Consider the following 22070-nt stretch of genomic DNA (forward strand, 5'->3'; position numbering starts at 1 on the left):
AACGCAAATAACTCTTGAGAACTGTGCAGGTTTAACATTCAAGACTTGCTCAGCAGGAGCACAGAGCAGCGCTGCAGTGTCTAAGCTGACTTGTGTAATTGTGTGCTTTCCCCCGGCACCGCAGCTCTGCACACACAACACAGCGTCAGCAAACACAGCGAGCTGCTCCTGGAGGAAGCCAGGCAGCAGCTCCCCATTGTGGCCAAAGGGATGTGGGGGATGCAGCCCAGCCTCCTCACTTCACAGAAGAGAGCAACAAATCACAGCTGCTCCCCAGCACCCAGTAGGATCCTCACCTTCATCACTGGAGGAGCCACCTCAGCAGAGTCGCCGGCCCCGCGCTGAGCCGAGGGCTCTGCGCTGTCCCCTGGAGCTGTGACATCCTCCAGCAGGGAGGATCCCTTTTCCTCCTGCCGTGTCTCAGCAGAGGAGGGAGATTGACCCGCAGTGTCAGGTGTGGTGTCTGAGGTGTTGGTCAGAGCTCTTGCTCTGTCCATCAGCAACTCGCCCTCTGTCTCCTTTGTTTCAGTGGTGAAAGAAGGCCCAGCAGCGCCTTCTCCCTTCACCTCTGCTCCTGCATCAGGGACTGGAGGGACCTGCACCTCTCTTCTCTCTGCAACAGAGGGAAATTAATTGTTAAACTGGAAACTCACCCTCCAGTGGGATTGCAGGACGGTTTGGGTTGGAAGGCATATTAAAGCTCATCTCCTTCCACTCCTGCCACAGGCAGGGGCACTTTACACTAGACCATCCAGCTCCAAACCCCTGGATAGAAGAGAGAAAAAAAGGTAAAATTTGTGGGTTGAGATAAACACAGAAGGAAAGGAACAGAATGGAAAGGAAAGGAAAATGAGAGAATATCCAAAACAAGTGAAGGGCAGTTGCTCACCACCCACTGACCAATGCCCAGCCAGCCCCTGAGCAGTGGCCGTCACCCCCCGGCCAAATCCCCCCAGTGTTTCATTCAGCACAATGCCCTGTGCTCTGAACATCCCTCTGGGCACTGGGGCAGCTGTCCCGGCTCTGCCCCCTCCCAGCTCCTCGCTGGCTGGGCAGCCTGGGAGGCTGAGAAGTCCTTGGCTTAGTGTAAGCACTGCCCAGCTGCAGCCGAGCTATCAGGGTGTTATCAACGAGAGTCTCATCCTGAATCCAAACACAGCTCTGAACCAGCTCCTGGGAACAACAAACTGTCCCAGCCAGTCAGGACATGAACGCACAGGAGCTGTTTTGTTGTTCCCTGTTCAGCTCCCACCAGCAATGTCACCAATCTCCCTGTACAGCCTCCAGCCCTCTCCAAGGCCCTGCCAGCTGCAGAATAATTAAGGAACCACAGCACTAAGGTACAGCTCCATCCCTGTCCCTCCTGCACTCAGAACACAGCAGCAGTGCTGGCAACCAGCTGCCTGTGCCAGTGCCAGGAGCCCAGGATGAGCAGTGACAGGACAGTGCACATCTCAGCTGGCACAGCCTTCTGGGCTGGCAGTGTGACCACTCCCACTCAGCTGAGTCCTTTCCAGGAAGGCAGAGGAAACTCCCTTTTTATCCTCAGTCTTATCCAGTCCTTAAAGAACCTGCGGAAGGGCAGCTCCAGGCCCAGTCAGGCAGCAGAGCAGATCTCTGCCTTCTGCAGGGGTTTCACAGGCTCCTCCACACAGCCTCTACCCCAGTTCTGAGAGCAAAAGCTTTGAACCTCAGCTGCTTTGGATGTTCTTCCTACAGTATTTCAGAGGCGGAGACCCCAGGTTTGTTACCCTGCCATGCTGGAGTGCAGAGGGATTTGCTAAGAACTGACCCTGTCAGGACTGCAGCAGCTTGATTTGCATTTAGTGTGTTCTTCTAGGATCCCACTTCTCCCCGTCAACAAACCAAAAGCCTTTCTCGTGGCCCAGGTCATTCAGTCTTGAACTAAAGGACTGGGAAATACTTCCCCCAGCGTAACAGTGTTGTGTACTTGATTCTGTCTCTGTTCAGAGAGGCAGAATTAGCGTGTTGTCAAACACAATTCAGAGGTGAGTTCTAAATCTAACAACAAGCTGCAAATCGGAAATTCTGTGTCACTAAGGACTCAACCAGTCTTTTGACATAAAAAACAGCACTACTTTGTTGGCAAAAGAGGAACTAGTTAACACTGAAGACCTGAGTGTGGAGACTGTGTGTAGGATGTGTCACCAACTGACTCACTTCTCTGTCCCCCGACAGTCACTGCAAAGTGAAGAAAACTCTCTCTGGTCAGGAATGCCGGGGGAGGTTACGTGAGAGACTGGGAGGGGAGTTTGGGATGAGAGCAGTGTGGAATGACCTGGGCAGAGCAGAGCCCAGAGCCACACAGGCACCAGAGGTGACACAGGCAGACTCTGGTCACTGTGCAGCCCCAGGACAGGCCAGCCCCAGCCCAGCCCAGCCCTCCCACCCGAGTCCTGGTGCCCAGGGCCGGTGCCGGGAGCCGGCGCAGTGGCCGCACACCTGCGGCAGGAGCCGGGCGGGCCGTCCCCGGCAGCCGAGCGACACCCGCGGCACTGCAGGGTCCGGGTCCCGGCCCCGCGGGAGCCTGGGCGCCCACGGGGGCCACACAGGGACGGGGCAGAGACACAAACACCGACATTCGCGTGAGGAAACGGAGCCGTGTCACGTCCTCTCCTGCCCGGCTGCGTTTTAGTGCCAGGAAACGACCTGCGACACTCGAGAGCCGGGCTCGGAGCGGGGGGGAACCACAGCGGTTTACAGACAAATAAACACAAACAGCCGCTCCCCCCGCGCTGAGGCCCCGTGCTCCCATGGACGGCCCGGCGCCCCTTCCTCCAACGCCGCCTGCGGCTGCTCCGCCGGGAGGGCCCGGGGCCGGAGCTGGGCCGGGAGCGGCACCGGGACTGGGCCGGGAGCGGGACCGGAGCTGGGCCACGGCCGGAGCTGGGCCGGGAGCGGGACCGGGGCTGGGCGGGGAGCGGGACCGGGGCTGGGCAACGGCCGGAGCTGGGCGGGAAGCGGGGCCGGGGCTGGGCCATGGCCGCAGCTGGGCCGGAGCTCGGCGAGGAGCGGGGCCGGGCCGGGGGTCGCTGCCGGGCCCGGGGGCGGGGCCTCCCTGCAAACAGCGCCGCCCTCGCTCCCCGCCGACTGCCGGCTCCCCGCCCCCTCGGGAGATATGCAAAAGAACAGGGCGGGTGGACCAATGGCGTGGCGAAGCGGCGGCGGGATGCAAATGAGATGCGTTCTGCGATAAGGGGCGGGGCTAGCGCGGCTCCCGGGCGGCGCCGGGAGGGCCCAGGGGGACTCGGGGGAACACGGGGGAACACGGGGGGACCGCGGGGGGAATACGGGGGGACACGGGGGGACACGGGGGGACACGGGGGGACCGCGGGGTAGGAGCGTCCCGAGTGAACGAGGAGGAGATGGGAGGACCTGAGTGCGCGGGGATGCACGGGGGAATTGGGGCGCACCGGCGGGCTCCGGGCGGATCGGGGATCAGGGTGCACCTGGAAATCGGGGCGCACCGAAGCGCTCCGGGGGCACCGGGAGGGTGCAGCGGGGTCCGGAGCCCGTAGCACCGCCTGCCCCAGACCCGCGGCTGCCCCCGCCCCGCGCCGCCCGCACCGGAGCCCCCGCAAGCCCAGGCCCGGTGCCCCGTCCCACCACTCGCCGGCCCCGGCAGCGCGACTCACCGAGGGACCGGGCACCGGCACCCGCAGCGCCCGCACGCCCTTCGGCTCCGTCTCAGTCCCGCTCGGCGAAGTTTCGTTTCTCTGCCGAGCCGCCAACTTTCCTTTCTGCCGTCACGGTCCCCGCCCAGCCCCGGCCCGGCCCGGCCAATCTCGGCCCTGGCCACCGCCCCCGGGCGGCTCTCGACGGCTCCCGCCCCGTCCGGCCCTCCGATGCCGCCGGGCATCCCTCGGGCTCCCCCCCGGTACCCCCCGAGCATCCCCCCACCCATCAGCCCGGTGCAGGTGTCCCCCGGCTGGTGCAGGGGCGCATGGCAGGACCTGGCAGCAGCAGCGGGGAGGACAAGTGTGCTGGAGGAAAGCACATTGTGCTGGGCCCGACAATCAAAAGCGGATTCCACACACAAAAGTAGGGACGCGGCTGATCCCGGACCCAAACAGGACCAAGCCAGAGACGGGTTCCCAGCAGCCCTGACCTCCACTAGTGCTCACACAGGTTTGAGCACACACATATTCCTAAACAAGCAGCCCTTTTTACCCCCATGCCCTGTTTTCCCCCTCCCGGTATCCCCATGGTGCAGCAAGGAACTCACTCAGAGCTGCTCCGGACGGGAACGAACACTCCAGGGCAGGACCCGGCGGCCCTGGCAGGTGTGTGGCTCCCGGGTACCTCTGCTGCCCTTCCAGCACCGCCGGCGGCGGCAGAACTGTGCCGGAACGCGCCCTCGGGCTCGGATCACCCGCACAGCCCCGCCCTGGTTTCAGTTTCGTTTCCCTGGCATGCTTAGCAGCACCCAAAAGATAATTTCCCCTTCCCACACAAAAGGAAAAAGCTTTCCCTCAGGAAGGCTGATACCACACAGAGTCATTAGCAATTTCTGATTTATTACCCTCAGTGCCGGCTGTCGGCCAAGGGCTGTTCAGGGAAACTGAATTCCCGACCCGGCCCAGCCGCAGCAGGTGCTGTCCCCGTTGCACAGCCGGGCACAGCCTGGTGTCACCGTGCCCATCCCCTCGGCAGGGCCCAGGCCAGGGGCTGCACCCCAGGGTGCCAGCACAGCCCTGACCCAGGGCAGCATGTAGCACAACACCCCACAAACAAGGTAAGGATAAAAAGGGTAAGTAGGGATAAAAATCAGTAAGGAGCACAATCCCAGACGTTTTCCCTCTCCCAGCAGCTGGAGGCTGAGCCCCCATGTCCACTTGGAGGGCAGTGCCAGCAGCCCTGAAACAGCTTTGAGGAGAGCACACCCTGCGTCCCCACTGGGGTGGCCCAGAACATGAAAAAGGTCCAGAATTAAAATGTTTAAAAAAATTACATCAGCTCCCTAAAGGAAGGATGGCTTTGCACTGATCACTGTGACAGGGAACAGTTTTGTCCCACAGCCCATGTGGGGTTGGGCTGGTGCTGCTCTGTCCATCTTGGTGTGGGACAGGGGGACAGTCCACCCCCACTGCCCAGGAGGCCTGGCTGGGGCAGGCGGCTCCCCTGCAGTGTGTTGATGTCCCTGGGGTGTCACAGGCCGTTCAGCCCAAACTCATCTCACTGGATGAGCCCCCTGCTCTCGGCAGTGCTGGTGAAGGGCTCTGCCCCGCTGCCCCCCAGCTCCGCTCCCCCGCACCGCTCTGCAACAGAAAGGGGGGGAAGCAGAGTCAAGCCAAGGTTCATGTCCTGACTGGCTGGGACAGTTTGTTGTTCCCAGGAGCTGGTTCAGAGCTGTGTTTGGATTCAGGATGAGACTCCTGTTGATAACACCCTGATAGCTTGGCTGCAGCTGGGCAGTGCTTACACTAAGCCAAGGACTTCTCAGCCTCCCAGGCTGCCCAGCCAGCGAGGAGCTGGGAAGGGGCAGAGCCGGGACAGCTGCCCCAGTGCCCAGAGGGATGTTCAGAGCACAGGGCATTGTGCTGAATGAAACACTGGGGGGATTTGGCCGGGGGGTGACGGCCACTGCTCAGGGGCTGGCTGGGCATTGGTCAGTGGGTGGTGAGCAACTGCCCAGTGCATCATTTGCTTTGGAAATTCCTTCATCATTATTATAATTTTCCTTTCCTTTTCTGTCCTATTGAACTGCCTTTATCTCAGCCCAAGAGTTTTACCTTTTCTCTGATTCTGTCCCATCCCTCTGTAGGGGGAGTGCAGGGCTCTGTGATGCTTGAGCTGCTGCTGGGTTAAACCACCAGAGCTCACCATGAATCTCCAAGGCTGGGGAGACCCAACTCTTTGGAGGGGTTCCAGCTCACCCTCCCAGAAGGCCCTGCAACCCCCAGACTGCTGCTCTGTGGCTGGACAGGTCAGATCCCCATGGCTGTCCTCCAGACCCACACTCATCACATCCTGGGAGAGCAGTCCAGAGCCTCACCTGCCTCCTCCCAGCTGGGGAAATGCCGGAATCCTTCTAAGTCTGCAGACAGGAGGACCTGGAGAACAGGGTCCTGAGGGCAGAGAAACCTGGGCTGGGGGAGTGCTGGCCACTTCCCATCCCTCTGGGGCAGATCCCCCAGCCATCCCAGCACAGAGCACCCAGCCCTTCCCAGCGCCCTGCATCTGCAGCCTCCAGCTCTGCGAGATGAAGGTGCTTGAGATGATGATGGTGGCACCAGAGGAGAGGCCAGCACAGGCCACGAGGGAAGGCAGCTGGGCTGAGCCCCTCAGCACACACCCTCCCTGGGCCTGGGGTGGGGTGGCCGAGGTCCCACACACCTTCAGGCCACAGAAGGCCAGCGAGAGGCCGTGCCTGCGCAGCTCCTGCAGCAGCTCTGACAGCCCCACCACCACCGTGTAATCAATGCTGCTGACGTGGCAACAGTCCAGGATGACGGAGCGTGGTGGAGATGCTGCTGGAAGAGCATAAGGTCACGTCCCTGATGAGTCCAGAAATGACCAGCCCAGGGGTCACAGCCCGCAGAGCCAGGGCAGGGGCTGGCAGGGGTGGGACAGCTACGCTGTCACCGCTTGCACCCGCAGTCCTTGGGTCTGGGCACCACTTGCCACCCACACTCTGGGTGATCCAGGCGGTGACAGCTGGGTCCCCAGGACAGGCTGGGAGCACTGTACCTGCCAGAGCTCGGCTGCACACGGAGTCCCGCAGGTGCTCCACGGCTGGGAAGTGCAGGCTGCTCCCCAGCTGCACCAGCAGCACGGCCCCCTCTGACACCTGTGGAGAGAGATGAGCCACAGGAAGCTCAGGGCTGTGACCTTCCCCAGGCAGGGACAACTGCCTGTGTCACTCACTGTCCTCCTGGATGGAGTGGGAGAAGCAGGAGCTGCCATCCCTCAGGGAAAATCCTCCTGCACACACCTCAGTGTCAGCAGGACAGGGGCAGCGATGCCTCCCTCTCCTGCTCTCCAGCCCTAGGATATTCCTTTCCTCCTGCTCTTTGAAAGGGGTCCCTGTGCTGTGCCTGTGGCAGACTGGGGACAGCAAGAACAGCTCAGAAGCATCCTGCACCCCAACACCTCACTGCCCTCAGGAGCCCCCTCCCAGCTCCCTGGTGAGCCTGGCTGGCCCTGCCACATCCAAGGGGAGGGGTGAAGCCCACCTTTATTGGGGGCCTGGCAATGGAGTAGAGCAGGAGAATCCCAGAAACGAGCACCCCGGCCACGATTCCATACTGAACCTCCCAGAAGCAGAGCAGGAATGTCACACAGAGGGGCACAAGGTCCAGCCCTGCAAGAGAGAGAAGCCAGGCTCAGCTGTGCCTTGTCCTCGTGCCACAGGGCCCTCAGTGACAGCGCCAGCTCTGCGGGCAGAGCCGGGCTGCACCCGGGTCGTGAGGAATCCATTCCGTGCAGGCGGCTCGGGGCAGCTTCAGTGGAGCTGCAGGCTGAGCTCTGGATGGGAGCCCTTGGAAAGGGGCCGTGAACTGCTCCCTTTGCATAACAAAGGACTCAGACACCGGTGGCGCAGCCACATGATGGGGCACACAGAGACCGTGATGGGGCACACAGAGACCGTGATGGGGCACACAGAGACCGTGATGGGACACTCAGAGACCGTGATGGGGCACACAGAGACCGTGATGGGGCACACAGAGACCGTGATGGGACACTCAGAGACCGTGATGGGGCACACAGAGACCGTGATGGGGCACACAGAGACCGTGATGGGACACTCAGAGACGGTGATGGGACACTCAGAGACGGTGATGGGACACACAGAGACGGTGATGGGACACTCAGAGACCGTGATGGGACACACAGAGACGGTGATGGGACACACAGAGACCGTGATGGGACACTCAGAGACAGCGGCGGGAGCCAACCACCCCCAGACATTCGCATGGCTGGGGGGATAAAAGGATAAAAGCTCACAGGGCCCTTTGTTCTGGGTCCCTCCTCAGAAACATCCAACTCGAGCTGCTATTTTGTTATTTAGTTATGGCACCATTATTAAGTTCTTTTAAGGATCTGGACGTCTGAGACTCTGCTATGGGAAACCTGGGGCAGAGCCGGTGAGGACACCTGGTCTGTGTGAGTGGGGCGGGGGGGGCCGCGAAAGGGCCTCTGTCCCAGCTTGGGGGCTGCGACTGTGACTGCCGGAGTGGCTCCTGGATGGCTGGACCGGGAAGTTTCCTTGACAGGGGTTGCCCGTTCCCGACCGGTGCCCTCACTCTTAACCCGCCAGAGCGTCCGGAAGATGCCGGCGTCGAACATGGGCACCACGGCCGAGATGATGACGGCGGCCAGCGCCGCTTTGGGGATGTAGTAGAAGAGCGAGGTGAGGTACGCCAGGGACAGCAGGACCAGGGCACCTGCGGGAGGGGGGACCCCTGAGCCACGGGCACCCCGACACCCGGGGGTCCCCGGCCTGCAGAGCAGCCCAGGGGCAGGGCAGGGTCAGTAGGGCAGGGGCAGGGCTGTACCTGTGACGAGCCCTCCCGCGGGGGTGCAGACCCCTGACTGAGCATTCACTGCCGTCCTGAAATGCAAACCCGCACATCCCAGGCTGTGCAGGGGCCGCGGAACTGCGGGCCGCCCCTGCGCACAGACCCCACCCGGGAGAACCACCCGCCCTATCAGGGAGGAACACGAGCAAGCCCCTGGCTCCCAGCCCGCAGCGGGACCGCACAGCAGGGAGGGAGGTGGCCCTCAGCAGGAGAGAAGGCGGCCACGGGACCCACGCACAACCCGGCCACCAAGGTGGGCTGCTGGCGACCAGGACACGAGCTCAGGGACCCACTGGGGTGAGCACAGTCTTCCACCCAAGATCTTGCAGAGCCTTCTCACCACGCAGCCCAGCGAGTGCCCTGCTCCCCCTCCTGCTACCCACCGGCCAAAGCTGCCCGTGATGGGATACGAGGAGACGAAGGAGCCCAGGACATTGGCGACGCCTGAGGAGACGAGGGAGAGGGGCTGGGGAGGCACTGCTGGGTCTGTGTCCCCATCACAACCTTCTCCCTTCCCGATCCCCGGGGCCAGACAGTGCCCACCCAGCCGTGTAAGAGGGACTCAGCCTGCTCTGGAAATTCCTGAGCTGTGAGAACGCCTGGGGCGGGGGCAGCATGCAAGGTAAGGAAGGGAAAACTTCAGGTGGAGGCAGGACTGCTGAGATGGGGGTTTCAGGCAGTTCAGCGGCTGTGGGAGCTGGAGCCCCACCCCTGCCGTCCTGGCCAAGCAGCCTCTTACCCAGAGCCAGCAGCTCCTGGTTGGGGTCAATCCTGTAACCACTCTGCGAGGCTGAAAGGAGATGGTGGCGTTGGCCTGAGGCTCCCGCAGGCACAACCTGCCACACACAGGGAGCAGAACCAGCACTGACCGGGACAGTGTGGGCCCTGTCCTGGCACCCCTCGGGCACAGGAGAACCTCGAGACAACACTCACCTCCTGGGCAAACTTCAGCTGTGCACCTCGCAGGACTTCTCCTGCTATGAACTGGAGCCCAGTCCCCCCCAGTGCCCCAATGGGAACAGCACCTTTCTCAGCACCCTGTGCCCTTGCAGAGACCCCTCCCTAGCACCCCGAGTCCCTGCAGAGACCCCCCGGTGAGCACAGGGCAGGACCCTGGCGCAGCCCTACCAAAAGCCTTGGCGATGGCGATGGTCTCCAGCAGGCCCATGAGCGGCACCACGGCCAGCCCGACCCCCATGTCCTGGGAGAGAAAGATCCACTCAGGGGGGGCTGGGACCCAGCACATGCAGGAGGGAGCAGAGCAGCCCCTGGGGAGCTGCCAGCACCCACCTCCACCATGCTCTGGAAAGGGACGGTGCCATTGGGCACTGCCAGGGAGAAGTGCGGCGGCCGGAACGCTGGGAGGCCCTGGGGGATGCTGCCCGTGAGCCTGAAGGGCTGGGAGCCCATCACCTGGAAGGAGTAAGCAACCAGGCCAGCAAACAGGACAACAAGAGCATTGCGTGCTGCAAAAGGGGAGAGAGCAACTGTGAAACCTGCCCAGAGCCCAGGCCAGTGGGAGGGAGGGCAAGAGATGGGGATCCGAGCTGCTGAGGACTTCTGAGCCTTAGGAAGGGGCACAGTGGCAGGACCCTTGGGACTTTGTCCTCCCTGACCCACCTCCAGGTCTTGGCTCCTGCCAACCTGGGTTTTACCAGTTTTGGGCTGTGTCTTCCCTGACCCAAAGAGATGAGCCCCCGGGAAGGGACAGGGCAGGGGACAGCTGACACACCTGTGGCAGAGATCCAGACAATCAGGTAGCTGATCCTGACAGCCAGTGGTTCTGCAGGGGCAGCTTGGGGCAGGTGGCTCTTCATGGCCCGGAGCCCTGTCAGCACAGCCAGGCAGGTCAGCCCCAGCACAGCGTCCCCAGCCCTGCAAGAGGCACATCAGTGGGCACCGGGAGAGCTCCCACAAAGCCCCAGGGGAGGGGGGTTGTGTCACAGCGCTGGGCTGAGACCGAGAAACCAGTCCAAGGTGTGACCAAAGAGATGGGGAGTGAAGCAGCAGAGCCCAAGACGCTGCAGCTGCAGGGGAGGGAGCAGGGCAGGGATGGGATAGTGCCGACCTGGTCTCCCGGATCCTCCGCAGCGTCTCATAGACCTGCAGGAAAAACTGCCTCGGGATCCCCTGCAGCCCCAGGATGTTCTGTGCAGGAAGACAAAGCGTGGTCACAGCCCGGCACAGCCCGGCCGTCCCCTGTGACCGCAGCCATTGGCCAACACCGGCTGCCAGCTGCTGGCAGAGGCTCTGATTTGGGTTAACCACAGAGGAAGTGTGGCAGCCCAGCAGAGCCTCAGGTCCCTGAGAGGCCAGCGAGGGGCTGGTGGGGCTGCAACCCCCCCCCCCCCCCCCCAGCTCCCAAAGCTGCGAACCCACCGTGCCAGAGAATCACCCAGTGCCTCCTGCAAGTGACCAAATCCAGTGTCCTGGGTTTACTGGTGTCCTGGATGCCACCAGCTGGTCACCAGCAGAGGGTGTGTTCAGCTTGGTCTGCTCGGAGCAGAGTGCTCAGGAACCCAGCAGGGGGTCCCGTGACCCCTTTGGGGCTCCTTCCTCCGGCACCAAGCACATCGCCCAGCCCGGTGCTAAACATCCCAGTTCCACAGCACTAGGAGAGAGCTGGCGAGGCGTCCAGGACAGGGCAGATCCTACCTTGATCTGGTTGAAGCTAATGGTGATGGAAGCAGCTGATGTAAACCCTTTAATGACAGGGCAAGAAATGAAATCCAGAAGGAATCCTGCATGGGATGGCAGGCAGTGAGCACGCTGTGGCCCCAGTGTGTGGGCACACAGAGCTGTCACAAGTGTCAGCAAGACAATCCCAGTTTCCCGGAGAGCAGAGAGGAGGAGGGAAAAATTTCCTAAAAATATATCTGTGTATGGCAAGAGCATCTCACCGAGGTGCAGGAGCCCCATGGCCAGCTGAATGCAGCCAGAGAGGAAGGTGAGGAGAACGGCATAGACGGGCTCGTGGAAGGCGTATGAGGAGACGAGCAGGGACATGATGGCCGTGGGACCCAGCGTCACGTCCTTGGCCGTGCCCAGGAAGCAGTAGACGAAGCAGCCCATGAAGGAGGAATAGAGGCCGTACTGCAGGGGACAGAAGGGACACTGGCACAGCCCTGGGAGCTGGGAGAGGCTAGACACCTCCCAGACTGGGAGGGCTGGGCTGCTCTCGGGTCACTCCAGGGCCCTTGGCACACGCATGGCATCCTGCCCGGGAAATGGGCGACTGCACAGGGTCAGCCCTTGGTCACCCAGCCCAGCCCAGCCCAGCCCAGCTCAGCTCAGCTCAGCTCAGCTCAGCTCAGCCCTGCCCGCCACACTGCCAGGCTGCAGGGGCTCGGGGAGCGGAGGTCCCCGGGTCCCAGCCCCAGGCCCTGGCACCCACCTGCAGCGGCAGCCCGGCCAGCTCGGCGTAGGCCAGCGCCTGGGGCACGGTGGTCAGTCCCACGGCCAGCCCCGCCAGCAGGTCCAGCGGCAGCCACGCCCGGGAGTAGCGCGGGAGCCAGCGCAGGATCGGCAGCGCCGGGCGCGGGCAGCGGGACCCCGGCATGGCCGGGACGCCCCACGGGGCCGCGGCTCCGGTACCGGGCGAGAAGCGGGGCGGGACCCCCGCGGGGCCGGGGCTGCGGGAGCCGCCGGGGCCAGCCTGGTACAGCCACGGCGAGCGCGGCTCCGCCCGCGCCGGATCTGAGCGGCCGGGGAGCCTCATGTGACCGGGGTGAGGAGGAGCCGGGGCGGCCGGAGGAGCCGCCGAGCCCCGCTGCCGCTGCCGGTGCCGCGGCCATGCGGCCCTGGGCGCTGGTGCTGCTGCTGGGCGCGCTCCGGACCGGCGGAGCCCCGGCCCCGGCCCGCAATGTGCTGCTGCTCCTGGGTGAGTGCGGCCCGGCCGAGCCCCGGGGCCGGTCCCTGCCCGGGGCTCGCTGCTGAGGCATCCCGCGGCTGGGAGGGAGAGAGGGACCGTCCCGGGCTCCGCTGCATCTTCTCCGCAGCACCGGCCCCGCCCGGGTCACCCGCAGCCCGGGGATGCTCCCGGTGTCATCAGTGTCCCCCGGGCCTTCCCCCGCGGCCGGCCAGGGACACGCCCCGGGCTGACCCCGCTCCGGTCTCGCAGCCGATGACGGCGGCTTTGAGAGCGGCGCCTACAACAACTCGGCCATCCGGACGCCGAACCTGGACGCGCTGGCCCGGCGCGGTTTGGTCTTCCAGAACGCCTTCACCTCCGTGAGCAGCTGCTCCCCGAGCCGGGCCAGCATCCTGACCGGCTTACCTCAGGTAGGGGCACCTGCTTACCCTGGCCCGGGGCTGCCAGCCCACGGCAGATGTCACGGGCACGGCTGGATGTGTTTCGGGGCTGGCTGGCAGCCCCGGCTCGACCGTGCTGTGTCCCCTCACCTGCAGCACCAGAACGGGATGTACGGGCTGCACCAGGACGTGCATCACTTCAACTCCTTTGACGGCGTGCGGAGCCTGCCCCAGCTGCTCAGCCACGCCGGCGTCCGGACAGGTAGGGAGCCAGGACAGGGAGGGAGCACCAAACCCCCCTGAGAGACCTTGGTGGCTAAACTGCCCGCGGGCCAGGGAGCACTGCCTGGACCCGTGGCTGTCCCCGCAGAGAGGAGACACAGCAGCCACATTCCCCCTCCTCCCACTGCTCCTGGCACAGCACTGCATTCTCACAGGAATAATTGGGAAGAAGCACGTGGGGCCAGAGGCTGTGTACCCCTTCGACTTCGCCTACACAGAGGAGAACAGTTCGGTCCTGCAGGTTGGGAGAAACATCACTCGGATCAAGGTGCTTGTCCGGCGGTTCCTGCAGAGCCAGGACGAGAGGTGAGATGGCCCCCTCATCCCAGGAATGGCTGTGAGAGGCACAGGAGAGGAGGGAAACTGGCTTCAGTGAGGATGTGTCCTCATGGTCCAGTTGGTCACAAACAGGAACGGGCCCCTTGTCCCTGAGTCACTCCATATCCAGAAGCCCAGATTAGGTGGGAGTCCTCCTGCTGAGCCCAGCTCGCCCCAGCCCAGGAAGGTCTCCGGGCAGTCCTTTGCTCCACCACCTCCACATCTCCCCTTTCCATCCGTAGGCCTTTCTTCCTCTATGTCGCCTTCCATGACCCCCACCGCTGCGGGCACTCCCAGCCCCAATATGGAGCCTTCTGTGAGAAATTTGGCAATGGAGAGAGCGGGATGGGCTGGATCCCTGACTGGAAGCCACAGATTTACAGCCCGGAGCAAGTGCAGGTGAGAACCTGTGGGTCTGTGTGGGGCTCTATGGGACCGTATGGGAGCTGCATGTGACAGCAGCCTCTGACAGGGCCAGGGCTGGCCCCCACTTTGTCACTGCCGCCAGTGTCACAGCAGGAGCTGGCGAAGGCACAATGGCCTGTGTCAGCCATGTGCCCCTTGCCCTGTCTCCATTTAGGTCCCCGCCTTTGTCCCCGACACCCCGGCTGCCCGGGCGGACCTGGCTGCCCAGTACACAACCATCGGGCGCATGGACCAAGGTGGGAGCCGTGGGCCAGGCTGGGGCTGATGAACGCTGCAGACCCTCCCTGCCCCCTCAGCTCTGCCCCTCCGTCGGCAGGGATCGGGCTGGTCCTGGAGGAGCTGCGCCACGCCGGCCTCCTCAACAGCACCCTGGTGATCTACACCTCCGACAACGGCATCCCCTTCCCCGGCGGCAGGACCAACCTGTACCGCTCGGGCACCGCCGAGCCGCTGCTCCTGTCCTCCCCCGAGCACCCCCAGCGCTGGGGGCAGGTCAGCCAGGCCTTCGCCACCCTCCTGGGTAAGAGCTGAGGGAGGGAGGGAGGGAGCACAGCTGTGCCTGGGGGGTGTGGGCTGCTCCCCACCCTCCCTACACCGAAACTCAGGGTCCTGTCCCTGGGGGCAGCCCTGAGCCTTCAGCACTGGCAGGGCCAGGGCAGGGAAGGGAGAGGAGGGAGGACAGAACGGGGTCCCCTGCAGGGACATCACCCCCCGGGACCTTTCTGCACCTCTGGGGCTGAGTTTCCTCCCACAGTGCCTGTCCCTCCTCTCACCCTTTTCCTCCCCTCCAGACCTGACACCAACCATTCTGGACTGGTTCTCCATCCCCTACCCTGCTTACAGCATCTTTGGCACGAGGCGGGTGCAGCTCACTGGAAAGTCTCTCCTGCCAGCCCTGGACTCGGAGCAGCCCTGGGCCACCGCCTTCAGCAGCCAGAGCCACCATGAGGTGACCATGTACTACCCCATGCGAGCCATCCAGCACCAGCACTTCCGCCTCATCCACAACCTCAACTACAAGATGCCCTTCCCCATCGACCAGGACTTCTACGTCTCGCCCACCTTCCAAGACCTGCTCAACCGCACCAGGGCGGGGCAGCCGACCCACTGGAACAAGACCCTGCACCAGTACTACTACCGGGACCGCTGGGAGCTCTTTGACTGCAGCCGTGACCCCACCGAGAGCCAGAACCTGGCCCCCGACCCCCGCTACGCCGACGTCCTCCAGCTGCTCCGTGCGCAGCTCCTCAAGTGGCAGTGGGACACGGGGGACCCCTGGGTGTGCGCCCCCGACGCTGTCCTGGAGGAGAAACTGAGCCCCCAGTGCCGGCCGCTGCACAACGAGCTCTGAGTGCCACCTCTGCCCGGGGACAGTCGTGTGCTCCCGCGGGGCGGAGCGGGATCGCAGATGGGCTGGTCCCAAATCCCAGGCCTGCCCCCTCTGCTGCCAACACCGCCTGGCCCCAGGGCACTGAGGGATTCCTGGTGCCTTGCTCTCAGCCAGAGGAGCCGAAGGGCCAAGCTGGCCCTCAATAAAGCCTCTGGAGGATAAGGCTCCATTTTCACCTGGAGCTGAGAACATCCCTACATCAGCCCCCAGCCTGGGGCCAGCAGGACAGGCCAAGGGCCTCTGTGGCACAGCCAGGGCTGCAGGAACAGCTGAGGACACCCAACGCTCTGGAAAATGGGGTGAAGCCCTCAAGGGGCACAGGGGGGTGCCACTGGGGACCCACAGGCAGGGATGGAGCTGGAGCATCCCAGCTGGGGCAGGGAGCTGAGCACATTCAGGACCAGAAGAGGGAGGGGACAAGGACACGGCCTGGGGCTGCTCCCAGCAAGCAGCAGCTTTATTCACAGTACTGCCCCTCACCCCCTGCACAGCCCCCTCCTCAAAACCACAGCCAGGAGACTCCCTGCCGTCTGCCCCAGCTACCAGTTCCCTACAGTAACAGGTTTGCTGTCTCACAAGGCACTTGGGTGGTCTTTTTTCCCCTGATGACAATGATGAGGTTTTCCCTGTCCCTGGGGGCTGTGCCAGTCCAGGGCACACCCCTCCATTGACGCCCAGCAGCCAGAGGGGAAAAAAGGCCCAGGAGCATGGGAAGAGCAGCGGCAGCTCCATCCAACAAGGGATGGGACGGATTTGGCCTCGGATCCCAGGGCCTCTCCCTGTGACCGATGCTGGCTCAGGACCAAGAGATCACAAACTGCTCCCACATGGGCAGCGACACGGGGACTCTCAGCACCTGAGGGGAGAAGGAAGGTGAGAGCCAGCCAGGACACAGCCCGGGAGTGTCAGAGCCAAGGGGGGTCCAGCCCCTTCCAGGGCCTCAGCCCGGCACAGTCCTGGACCCACAGATCCCCCGGGAAGGGCACCCATGGCCCGTGCTGTGCATCGCTGGGGCCACACCCCACCAGCTCCTCCGCTGCACTCTGGGCCCCTTCCCGGCCACCACCCCTTCCCAGGGTGGGGACAAGCACTCACCTGGGTGTCACTGCGGTAGGAGAAGTCGCTCACGATGGCGCTGTTGGCCAGGACTCGCCGGGGAGGGCTGGTGACACCCAGCACGGTCACGGCCTCCAGCAGGACCCCGTCGAGGTGGGCGCTCGCCCGCAGCAGCTGGCTGAGCACGGCGTCCTAGGGACAGCAGGGATGTCACCGTGTGCTCCTGGGTCTCAGCCACCCACGTGCACCCAGGGCTTCTCCAGGTGCCCTGCCCCACGTGCTGCCCCTCTGCCGGGCACTGAGCAGACATAGGTGCCCCAGGGCCACCAGGACCCCCTGCCCAGATCCCCCCGCCAGCAGCTGCCCGTGCTCACGTTTGAGGCCAGGAAGAGGATCTCGGTGTAGTCGCCCCTCTCAAAGGTCTCCCAGCTCTCCCCATCATCCCAGAACAGGTCTCCCCTGGCAAAGCCGTCCGGGGTCAGTGCCACGACCAAGGCCATGCCCTTCCCACGGGACTGGGCAGTGCTGAACGCGGGCTCCTGGGGCACAGGGCAGGCACAGCTTGGGGCACTGCCACAGCCATGTCCTCAGCCCTGCCAGGCACTGCAGCCACAGCTCCTCTGACATGGTCCTGTCAGCGGTGTGGGCACAGCCACCCTCCCAGGCTGGCTGGACAGGTCACTGTGGTGTCACCACAGAGCAGAGGGGACTCACCTGCAGGGGCAGGATGTGCCCTGCACGGACGTGGACGTTGATGGTGTCCAGGGGCGCTGGCAGGAGGATCCACTGCCCTTTGCTGTGGATGGTGGAGTCCTACACGGGGACAAAGACAGGGAAGAGCAGGCCCAGGGTGCCATGTGCCAGCGGGGTTCCAGCCCAGCACCAGAGCCTTCAAATGGCCACCAGCAAAGGCAGGTGAGGCACGAGACCCACACACAGCCCTGGGGGGCTGGTGGGATGCAAGAATGTGCACAAGGTCCCACAGCAAAGCCCCCGTGCAATACAGCAGGAGCACCCACCCCTGCGAGGCTGTACCATGTCCCTGCTGGGAAGTAGCCGCTGACTTTGGTCTGTCCTGCCTCCAGCACAGGGGTGATGAGCAGCCCCCCGCCCCACAGGAGCTGGCGGTCCACGGCCCAGGTGTTGGGGTCTGTGGGGAACCTGGGGAAGGAGGGGAGACCCTGCAGCCGCCAGGAGCCAGGAGACCCTGCAGCCGCCTCCCGCTGAGCCGGCAGGACAGGGCCATCGGCCCTGGCAGGGCTGGCACTCACTCGAGGAACAGGGGCCGTGCCACCGTCTCGCCGGCGCTGTGAGCCCGGTGGAACAGGGTGTAGAGGAAGGGCAGCAGGGAGTAGCGGAGGTGCAGGGCGTTCCTCATGGCAGCCTGGGCAGGTGGGCTGAAGGCGTACGGCTCCTGCGGCTGCAGGGAGGGGAGAGGCCCAAGGGGACGCTCAGACCGCGTGGGGAGGAACGGAGGGTGCATTTCAGGGGTGCAGGATAGACCATCCCAGCACTGGGGGCACACGGCCCTGCAGCTGCACCAGCCACCTCCCCGGGCCGGCAGGACAGCCCCTGGTTCGGCCCAGCCCCCTGCCTGGCAGGGTGAGGGCTCCTGGGGCTCACCCGGGTGCCGTGGTCGTTGTGGTTCCGCATGAAGGGGTAGAAGGCGCCCAGCTGGGTCCAGCGCACGCACAGCTCCTCGTTCGTGTCGCCCACGAAGCCGCAGATGTCGGCACCCACCAGTGGCACCCCGAAGAGGTTGAAGAGCAGCACCTCTGCAGAGGGCACAGAGGGCACCGGGGCTCTGCAGCACCAGGGGATGGAGCCCATGGAGAAGCCCCAGCTGCACAGGCAAGGGGGAAGCAGGGGTGGATGCAGTCCCAGTGCTCCACAGCCTACCTGGTATGGAGTAGTAGAGCTGCTCCCAGTCGCTGCCCACATCCCCTGTCCAGTGCCCGGCGTAGCGCCCGTGCCCAGCGAAGGTGGAGCGTGAGATGATGAAGGGGCGCTTGCCCCGGACCCTCAGCAGAGCACTGGGGGTGGGATGGGACTGCTCAGCCCCGCCGGCTGGGGAAGGGGCTCAGGGCTCCCCCAGTGCCCTGTGTTACACACCAAACCCTTGCCTACCACCCCCTGCCCACGCTGGGTCTCTCTCCTGGCTCTGCATCCCTCAGGATGTGCAGGAGCTGCAGAAGGAGCCCTGGGCTTACTTGTGGGAGGCGATGGCCTCGGTCAGCCCGTACAGGCTGTGCAGGTTGTAGTGGGAGGACAGGTACTGCTGGCTGGAGGCACAGATGGTCCCAGCTTGCAGGCGCCCCCCAAACACTCCTGCACAGGAGAGGTGGAGCTCAGAGCATCCCCCGGGCTCCTCCTGGCTTCCCCACAGCCCTGGGCAGGGCTGGAACCCACTCCTGTACCTGGCACATAGGGGGGATGCTCCAGGTTGTTGTTGGGGCAGCCATCCTGGGAGCCCTCCACGAAGTTTGACGGCTCATTCATGTCCTGGGGAGGGAAGGGGAAGGAAAGGACAGGATGACCTCGCTGCTGCCCTGGGGCCCAGCAGAGGCACAGGGCAGGAGCCAGGGAGCCACAGCCAGCAGCTACAACAGGGCCACTCACAAGCCACATGCCATCGAAGGGCACTTGTTCGTGGAAGTCCTTCACCATGTCGTGCCACCACTCGTGAGTCTCCGGGTTGGTGAAGTCTGGGAAGGCTGTGGGGCCTGGCCAGACCTGCAGGAGGGAGGCAGCAATGGGAAGAGCCCCCAGCCGCACACGCCACCCCACCTTCCACCACGGCCCCCTGAGTGTTTCTCTCCCACTCTCGGGGTCCTGCTCCCACGGCCCCACTCAAGCCCTGTCCCGTGGGCCCCTGGGACTGCTCCCCACACTCACCTTCCCGATCAGGGGCTGCCCCGTGGCGTTTCGGATGAACACCCCTCGCTTCAGGCCCTCGTCGTAGGGCTTGTAGGTGCCGGGGGGCCCTGAGCTGCTGATCCCGGCATCCTGGAAGGGCACAAAGCAACAGCAGGGAACGGCCAGCCCTGCCTTCATCACCACCCTTGGGCAGCTGAAGCCCCAGTGCCAGCCCACCCACGTAACTCACCACAATCATGATGTACCTCAGCCCACGGCTGTGGAAGTCCCGCACCATCTCTGGGTAGTCCTTAAAGCTTTTCTTGTTGAAGGTGAAATCCCTCTTGGCATCGGCATAATCCAGGTCGTTCCACTGCACGTCCTGTGGATGGAGGCGCGGGTGCTTGGGGAGGAGCAGGGACCCCACGTGCTGCTGTGGGACCCCCACCCCATGGGGCTTCCATCAGCCCCCCACGGCTGCTGCGGGCAGAGGCCCCGGGAGCAGCCCAGACCTACCAGGGGGAAGCGGGCTGCTGTCATGTTGGCCACGACCTGCCGGGTGATGTCGGTGGAGGAGTAGCCCCAGCGGCAGAGGTGGAAGCCCAGGCCCCAGTACGGGGGCATGAAGGGGAACCCTGGAAGCCGGAGGGTGGGTGCTGGCAGGGATGGCCCAGCCTTGTGCCACCCCACTCACAGCATCCCGGCAAAGCCACCCCGGCAAAGCCACCCCGGTAGCACTCGTGGCTCAGCCGTACCAACAACATCCAGGTACTGCCGCACCACACTCTTGGGGTCGGGGCCCAGGAAGATGTAGAAGTCCAGGATCCCCCCAGTTGTGCGCCAGGTCAGGGCCGGGCTGGGCTGCAGGAGCACGTCTGGGGAAGCACGAGTGCCAGGGGAAGAAGCTGAGGACAGGGACAGGGCCAAGCCCGTGCCCGGCGCCTCCACGGGACTCACCCATCGCGTTGCTGTTCAGCAGAAAGACACCGTGGGCTGAGCCATCGTCCTCCATCACCAGGTAGAAGGGGTGGGAGCCGTAGAGGTTGACGTGGGGCTGGAGCAGAGCACGGTGTGGTGCCTGTGAGGCTCTGCTGGAGACCCCCACACCCACCTGCCTGCCCCTCGCCTCCAGTCAGGAGCACTGGCTTCAGGGCAAACCCAGGGCTTGTGGTCCCAAACACTGTCATGTCAGCAGAGCTCTGCCCTGAGCCAGAGCCCTGGAAACAGCGCAGAGCTCCGGGGGGACAAACCTTGCCCTGGGGACAAGGGTCCCATGGGCTTGCCCAGTGGTATGGCCAAGGCCCGGAGCTGAACCAGCACAGACACATCTCCCCAGCCCCGGACAAGACGTGAGAGGCGGCAGGGCCAGCCCCAGGAGCACAGATGAATCTGTCTCCCCCTCCCTCAGCCCTGCTCCGTACCGCGGGCGCCATGTCCCGATTCCAGAGGGTGACCTTGGTCCACGCTGTGTCAAGGACCAGTGGTGTCAGGTGCTCCCCCAGCCCCGAAATGAAATGGGAGGGCAGGGAGGTGGAGATCTGCAGGAACTGGTCTGTGAAGAAGAGGGGTGCGACCGTGGTGTTCAGCCTGCAGAGAGAAAGGGAGACTCCAGCAAGCAGCCGGGAGGGAGGCACGGAGCTGGGGCACCAGTGCTAGGGAGGGACACGGATGCTCATCACCACGTGAAATAAAAACAAGTTTCGCCGGAGCTCTGGGATTCCTGGTTCCCTTCACAGCCACTGAACTGCAGAGAGGGAGTCAAAGTAAAGCCCCCTCAGCCACCGACAGCCACCCCACTGCCGTGACCATCGTCCCAGGTGAACACCGGTGTCCCTGCACCCACCCCGTGCCCTGTGGGGCCGTGAGGGGTCCGGCTCGCAGGCGCAATCCCTCGGGAAGCGAGGGGGGCAGGAGGGTACTCACAGGACTCTCCCGCCGCGCTGCCGGCACACGACGAGGCCGAAGGGGTCCTGGCTGACCTGCAGCCCGTAGAGCGCGGCGGCGGCTCGGCCACGCACCCGCGGCGTGGCCAGCGGCACCTCATAGCGCGGCCGGGCCGCGTCCCGGAGCTGCGGGCGGAGAGGGGTCAGCGGGGGAACGGGGGACCCGGGGGGCTCCGGGGGTCCCGGGGCGCACCGTGAAGCGCAGGCGGGCCGGGGTCTCCAGCGCCAGGTCCAGCCGCACCGTGTCCACCGCGCTCGGCAGGAAGGCGGCGGCCACGCGGCGCAGCCGGGCGGAGAAGCCGCTCTCGGTGGCCGTCAGGTTCTCGGCCCGGTAGCTGCGGTAGCCGCGGGGGAAGAAGCACCAGGGCGGGCCGGGGCCGCGGGCAAGGCCGGGGCCGGGGCGGTAGCAGCAGCCCCGCGCCTCGCAGCCCGCCCGCGACAGGAGCCGCTCGGGGCCGCAGTCGAAGCGGGCGCCCGGGGCCACCTCGCAGGCGGCAGTGCCGGGGCCCCGCGCCGCGGCCGGGACCGGCAGCGCCAGCAGCGCCAGCAGCGCGGCCGCGACACCCGGGCCCGGCCCCATGGCCCGGCCTGCGGCTCCCGGCCTGCGGCCCCCGGCCGGCCCGGCGCTCGGCACCGGGGACGCACCGGCACCGCCCGGCCGCTTCGCCGCCCCGGAGCCTCCCGGCCCCACCAAGCCCGCTGCTGCCGGGGCTTGGCCAAGAGCCGGGGCGAGAGCAAGGCCGGGCCACCCCCGCGCCCGGGAAATCGGGGCTACACCGGCCCCCGGGGCGGGGGAGGGAGGCGGGGCCCAGGAGCTGCTTGGGGCAGCGAAAGTGAAACGTAAACAGAAACATAGCGACACGATTGCAATGGTACATCTTAAATAAACATTATACCCGACAAAGTAAATATTGTACCCTACACCTGGTTATTTTTCTGTATTTATTTATTTACAAAGTCTGCAACCTGTGGAAGAATAAAAAAGATATTACATGTATTTTCTAT

General features: G+C 64.4%; 4 protein-coding genes across 8 annotated transcripts in view; 1 reads left to right on the top strand and 3 right to left on the bottom strand.

The window, feature by feature from the left end:
- Positions 1 to 604, bottom strand: part of RNF213 (ring finger protein 213) — a 42835-nt gene extending 42231 nt beyond the window's left edge. The window contains exon 1 of the mRNA XM_082294038.1: positions 297 to 604. Within this exon, the coding sequence (XP_082150164.1) occupies positions 297 to 497 (201 nt within the window). The 5' untranslated portion in view covers positions 498 to 604. The remainder of the gene's footprint in view (positions 1 to 296) is intronic.
- Positions 605 to 4654: 4050 nt separating this feature from the next.
- SLC26A11 (solute carrier family 26 member 11) lies at positions 4655 to 12102 on the bottom strand (the record flags this gene model as incomplete). Its single annotated transcript, XM_082294207.1, has 16 exons — positions 4655 to 5279; positions 6017 to 6089; positions 6358 to 6494; positions 6712 to 6811; positions 7197 to 7324; positions 8268 to 8408; positions 8520 to 8575; positions 8927 to 8987; positions 9283 to 9333; positions 9672 to 9744; positions 9834 to 10009; positions 10276 to 10418; positions 10612 to 10691; positions 11199 to 11284; positions 11444 to 11636; positions 11938 to 12102. 16 exons carry the CDS (start codon positions 12100 to 12102, stop codon positions 5197 to 5199), a joined length of 1746 nt encoding a protein of 581 aa, XP_082150333.1. The 3' UTR covers positions 4655 to 5196.
- A 220-nt stretch (positions 12103 to 12322) lies between these two features.
- SGSH (N-sulfoglucosamine sulfohydrolase) lies at positions 12323 to 15324 on the top strand. Its single transcript, XM_082294329.1, has 8 exons — positions 12323 to 12423; positions 12664 to 12824; positions 12951 to 13056; positions 13232 to 13382; positions 13637 to 13793; positions 13975 to 14056; positions 14137 to 14340; positions 14612 to 15324. The coding sequence occupies exons 1-8, from the start codon at positions 12336 to 12338 to the stop codon at positions 15169 to 15171; spliced, it is 1509 nt and encodes a 502-aa protein (XP_082150455.1). The 5' UTR covers positions 12323 to 12335; the 3' UTR covers positions 15172 to 15324.
- Positions 15325 to 15656: 332 nt separating this feature from the next.
- GAA (alpha glucosidase) lies at positions 15657 to 21819 on the bottom strand. Of its 5 annotated transcripts, none has more exons than XM_082293923.1 (19): positions 21259 to 21819; positions 21046 to 21191; positions 20544 to 20709; positions 20080 to 20176; positions 19878 to 19997; positions 19639 to 19757; positions 19373 to 19504; positions 19162 to 19272; positions 18886 to 18999; positions 18684 to 18768; positions 18477 to 18594; positions 18166 to 18299; positions 17890 to 18041; positions 17538 to 17686; positions 17302 to 17427; positions 16981 to 17079; positions 16641 to 16725; positions 16306 to 16458; positions 15657 to 16066 (listed from the first exon to the last, which is right to left on the bottom strand). In XM_082293923.1, the coding sequence occupies exons 1-19, from the start codon at positions 21643 to 21645 to the stop codon at positions 16007 to 16009; spliced, it is 2553 nt and encodes an 850-aa protein (XP_082150049.1). In that variant the 5' UTR covers positions 21646 to 21819; the 3' UTR covers positions 15657 to 16006. The 5 variants fall into 5 exon arrangements, 3 of the variants coding, with proteins under 3 accessions (XP_082150049.1, XP_082150048.1, XP_082150050.1); XM_082293922.1 differs by having other exon boundaries at positions 16641 to 16805; positions 17286 to 17427; XM_082293924.1 differs by lacking the exon at positions 19878 to 19997 and having other exon boundaries at positions 16641 to 16805; positions 17286 to 17427.
- Between the last annotated feature and the right edge of the window lie 251 nt (positions 21820 to 22070).

This window comes from Coloeus monedula (assembly GCF_965178545.1).
Source record: "Coloeus monedula genome assembly, chromosome: 19".
Lineage (NCBI taxonomy): Eukaryota > Metazoa > Chordata > Aves > Passeriformes > Corvidae > Coloeus > Coloeus monedula.